Source organism: Trachymyrmex septentrionalis, unplaced genomic scaffold, assembly GCF_001594115.1.
Source record: "Trachymyrmex septentrionalis isolate Tsep2-gDNA-1 unplaced genomic scaffold, Tsep1.0 scaffold134, whole genome shotgun sequence".
Lineage (NCBI taxonomy): Eukaryota > Metazoa > Arthropoda > Insecta > Hymenoptera > Formicidae > Trachymyrmex > Trachymyrmex septentrionalis.
This window is the reverse complement of record NW_017304482.1, coordinates 568,631-573,945: the sequence shown is the minus strand read 5'-3', so window position 1 is coordinate 573,945 and position 5,315 is coordinate 568,631. Positions and strand designations below refer to the sequence as shown.

Sequence of the window (5,315 nt, the reverse complement as noted above, 5' to 3'; positions counted from 1 at the left end):
TATATATATAATAAATATTATAAATAATGGAAGTTTCAATCCAATCTCAATTCATACTAAATTAACACGGGCTTAACGGACCGTGTCAGAAGTCCGATATTTCTTTTTAAACATCGATATATATCAATATCGAAAGATGAAATATCGGTACAAAATAACGAGGAGAAAAGTCTGTAAATATTTAAAATATCGGCGCTGTATCGCCCATCTCTAATCAGTATACTATTTATATCAGTATAACTATCGTTAGCAATTATATTATTGTTTTTCTAGTTTACTAGAAATATTGCTAAGGATGAAACTCAAAGTTGTATATATCACTGTTAACTTCCTATTAATACTTTTTCATTTTTACAAGCAAGTTGAGTGGTCACAGAAAGCTTACTAGAAAGACTCTACAAGACTCACAGACGCAATCATGTCAAGAAAACACGTTTCATTTCAACTTATCGAATATTAGATTGTTCCATGCTTTGGGACCTTATGTGCTAAGAATATTAATAAATATTTCTATATAAATTTTTAATGATTAAACTACTTCCGTTGGTTTTTCTGGAAGCGATTTATCATTCGTCATATTTATCTGCACAGGTTTGTTGATTTTCTCAGCAGTCTTGCGATAGATCCGGTCTCTGATGTTCGCCAACAAACAAGTGATGCAATGCAGCACTGTCACGAACGTGAAACCGCCAACACAAACGAGTGACGTCCGCACTGGCTTCTTCCAATCAAGAATTTTGTAGATGTAGTGATAACCATACTTGTCAAGGCCGCCAGCAAGATAGTAAATCACTGAGAAGATTACATAGAACATAACGATCGATAGGCACCACCAGAAGTTTCGCAGACGGAACGGTATGTTGGTAACAAATAGATCAATCAGCATCAGCACGCTGTTACACACGTGCATCATGATATTGAGCGGGTCCACCTGATGGATCGCTGGATTATATACGGCGAGCCAGTAGCTCACCGTCACGCCAATTGCCATGTTAGTCGTGACAACGTATAGAAACCAGTATAATCGCTCAGTGGACTCCAGTTTGAGATTGCAAGGATCAAAGCCGGATATCTTTTGCAATCGCCATCGCTTCGATACAAGGATACCGCCAATCAGCGCTTGTGTAAAGCCCAGAGCTATGTCCCAGTTGGTCAGATAGATTGGCCATTTCTCATACTGCATTAATGGTTTGTAACTGCCAAATTCAAACATCGAACATATGACAAAAGCGGCCCAGACGAGGAAGATGATCCAGCGGTAGTACAGATACCAGATGGCCACGTACGACTGGCACTTCGGTTCGGACAGCACACGCGCCTGTGGTGGCTCCTGTTTGGCCGCCTGTCTCCACCTGTAGCCAATCTCTTGACACCAGAGTTTGCTCACCATTGTGCGGTGACCTGGAATAATGAGGAATCAATGATATTTCTCTTATATTTATTGAAAAGAACGTGAATTAAATATGCGAATTGAGTTTGACAAAGATCAAATTGAATTTGGAGAGGCTGCTAGATAGAACGTACTCAAGAAAGTGAACAATCAGATGAAGGGATACACGTCGAAAAGAAAATTCTTGGAATAGATTCAAGAGATAACGGAGAACCGCGCGCCTACGATGACTCTTAACAAATAATGAGTGGGCAGCCAATTCAACCTGAAAACGGTACATAGCAGGAACATGCAATCACGCTATTCCGAACACAGCATGATCCAATGATTAATGCTTTAATAAATGTAATTATTCTCCGAAAAGGACCGCGCATATCTTTGTTGCGGTCGGACGAACAAGCGCATGTGCAACACGATCACTTCCGTCTTACGATCGAACAGAACATTACATTCATTACATTTTTCTTTTCTTTATATACCAGCATAATCAACAATTATGCGTCCTTGGAATATTTTTTTTGGAATTTTATTAACATATTTGTAATTATATAATTTTTTAAATATTGAATTAATAAGTGTAAAATACTAATTAATCTGATAAATTAGAAGATTCGATTTTTTCTTCCAAGTTTATAAAATTGTTTTATAAATTTCAAACGTTTTTAAATCTAATAATCGTTATTGTAATGAGCATTTGTAATGTAATGACACCTTGTAACATACTTTGATAACAACGAAACCACGTTCGAAAATCGATTCTACACTCGCGAGATAGTCTCGATAATTCTTCAGTGGACGACTTACATAGCGAACATTGTAAGAAGTGCAACAGCAGTCGTTTCGAAGAAGGCAATCCTGTGAACGAGAGCACCATCCTCGAAAGATACAGTCGCGATGATACGACAAATATGCGAGATCTGAGAGTACTAACCTAACCTAACTGTTACTTAAGCTGTCCGATTTACCTTGACAGCTGATCAAACTAAAACGCGCGAAGGCAAAAAAATATATTTTTAATATAAATATGTCATCTCTAATTCTCTTACACATGAGAAATGATGCAAACACGGAGAATAATGCTAAAATCCGTATTTACGTGCGAATTTAATCCTTTTTTCAGAGTAATTAGATAAAGAGCTGAGCGAGGGAATACGCATTTTTCGGCAGATTTATTCAAAATAAACTTTTAAATTCTTTAAAGTATCGTTAGGATTATTATAGGATTATATTTTGACGAAAAGTGAAAATGTGTTAAATCCGATTCGAATATCGCGTCAACTGATTGAAGTAAGTCTCACTTTGCATCTTGTATGCGATCGCGTGATTTTCTAGTAATCGATTAAGAAGTATCCATATTTAATCGTTAAAATTTGAATTTGTGACTTACTTCAGACTGACAAAAAACGAGAGAAGTTCGAACTTTGAACGCGTTCCTTCGACTGACGCCGCAAAGTAACTATGAGGAAGGCAATAATGAGAGAGAAGATTCAGCGAAACGAGTTTCGATCGCTCGGAACGGAGGCGTATCTCTAGGATGAGGAAAATAATCAATGTAGGTAAACATTGCAAGGTGATCCACTATGCGAATAACACGCTCGAGTCTAATCCTAATGACAATAGTCTTGTATATGGTCTGTACATATTCGAGTGTTCGAGTCGTGTCGGAGTGTCTCTCTCTGCACACCGTCACGGCGAAGCGGATGAGAGGCCACTTTGAACTAATTAACCCAATGTTGTTCCATCAGGTCGCTGAAAAGTCTTCCACGCATACACGAAAATTCTTCAATAACGTGATGAAACCTTCCATCAATAACAGAGGAAATACAGTTCACACTTGATCCCAGACATATCTGGGGATCGATTGTGTATTTGAAATAAGGTGAAAATTACATAAACTAGCAAATTTACTAGTATATTTATTTATAATTTCATTGTTTTTCAGCATCTAGCAAATTCGCTCACTCTTCTAATTTTCACCTCATGTTTAAAGATACATAATCAGCTCCTTATGGAGCGAATTTTGCCTCCGGCATTCAACTTCAAACCGCGCACCTTTGAAACATTGTCATTCAAAAAATTTTTTTTTGTTTACTAACATATGCTACAGATAAAAATGTGACATGTATTTCGCAAAAGAAATTTGAATTTTTTTTTGTTATTCACGCTTATAAATTGCAGAAATTCATAAAAAATCGTTCATGCAAACTTTCAAATTATTATATCGTCGAAACGGTCGAAACCATTAGTCGTATAAAAAAAAATGCAAGAAATTATTTGAGATCTTTAAAATTGATCTCTTGCATTTTTTTTTGTACGAATTAAATTTTTTTTACGAAACATTGTCTCATTTTATCTAGAATATGCCATTAAATAAAAGAAAAATTAAAAACAACGATATTTCAAAGGTTCCTGATTTGATGTGAAATGCTTCATCTGTGAGATTGAGAGAGAAAATTATATCTTTTGCTCTCTGCGATTATAGTATATATTTAAACTTAACACGGTATCTACAATAGAAGTAGTAGTTTTAGGTCGTAGAAAATTAACCAATCATAGTCGAATAATCGAGAATAATAATGAGAAGAATCGATTATAATTGATCAATTTTCTATGACTTGTGATCCTACGCTATGATTTCTGTTCTAGACATCGTATTAGTTACTCGAGTTCTTGAGTAAAGTTTCAAAACGCAGATCGACAATTTCCTTTCGCCGAATAGAATATATGCATTTTATAATTTGCATTAGTAAAAAACTTTCCATTTTCATTTATTTTCAAAAACATTTCTTCGACCTTTCGATGAGTTTTAAAACCTTTCAAATGAAGGAAAACCTTCCAATGGAACAGCACTGAATTAACCATTGCGCTGAGGTTCACACGGCATGACAGGAGAGATGACAGGAGGAGAGATCGGCCGGTGCTCATACATAACGCGCGCCTGCAAACGGAAGGTCGGCCGGTCAATCAGCCAATACTAATTCACCGTTCATTTATCACAATCTTGGTCTATTACAGCCTGTTACATTGGCACGAGCAAGTGGCCAAGCTTAAGCGAATCGTTATCCATTGGGAGTATCTACCTCTGTGAAAGGTAGAAGAAAGTAAAAATGCATAGGCGATTCGAAGATGTTGTCAAGACATCGTTCCAAGAATTGGATTCGTCATTTCAAAAACCGGAACTACGTGCATGCTTCATGGTTCTTAAACATTTTCTTTTTCAACATCTTTTTTTAACATACTTTGATTATTTTATTATGAATTTTGAAATTAGTAAATAAAATAAAGAAAGAATAAGAAACTTAGACATAGGATATTTATCTATTTTTAGACATTACAGAATGCTAGGAAATTGGTACAGTAATTCCACCTCGTATATTTAACATGTTATGAAATAATTAATGTATAATGAGATATCGATTCGTAGAAACTCTTATCATCAATTTATCTAATGTTTACTGAGAAATAATACTTCTAATAGTAGATTACATGATCGTACGGTAGATAAGAAATTTTGCAATTTACAAAGCTACAATGCACAACAATCATTTATTAGATAATATAAAATACATACAAAATTTTTATAATTATATAACCAATATTATAATAGAATAATTCATTTCTTAGCGTTTAAGAGCAATCTAAAATATGTAGTAAAAAATTAAGGAATAATTATAAATCTAATTTTGTATTTAAAGATAATTTGTAACAAAATTACTATTTGTAAAAAGAATTTGTAAAAATTCAATATAAAAAATGAACGTATCAATGGAAAAGAAGCTCTTTTTTTAACAGATTCCACAATGATAGATTAATTTAACTCTACATTCTCTTTTTTTAATTAATAAGATACTTTGCTCTACACATATACACACAAACGCGCGCGCGCGCGCACACACACACGCGCGCGCACACACACACACACGCG

General features: G+C 35.0%; 1 protein-coding gene and 1 long non-coding RNA gene across 5 annotated transcripts in view; one reads left to right on the top strand and one right to left on the bottom strand.

The window, feature by feature from the left end:
• Positions 1–133: 133 nt before the first annotated feature.
• The window catches only part of LOC108757236 (protein rolling stone-like), a 9,064-nt gene continuing 3,882 nt past the window's right edge, over positions 134–5,315 (bottom strand). Inside the window, exons 1-2 of one of the 4 annotated variants that reach the window (XM_018501690.1) lie at positions 2,195–2,378; positions 135–1,401 (exon numbers count right to left, since the gene is read on the bottom strand). In XM_018501690.1, coding sequence (XP_018357192.1) covers positions 530–1,401; positions 2,195–2,264 — 942 coding nt within the window. In that variant the 5' untranslated portion in view covers positions 2,265–2,378 and the 3' untranslated portion in view covers positions 135–529. Of the gene's footprint in view, positions 1,402–2,194; positions 2,379–2,777; positions 2,836–5,315 lie in introns of those variants that run through there. The other 3 variants (XM_018501692.1, XM_018501689.1, XM_018501691.1) reach the window with 3 other exon arrangements.
• Positions 2,549–3,214, top strand: LOC108757237. The gene is made up of 3 exons (XR_001939893.1): positions 2,549–2,677; positions 2,783–2,942; positions 3,136–3,214. It is a non-coding gene; the product is annotated as an uncharacterized LOC108757237 (long non-coding RNA).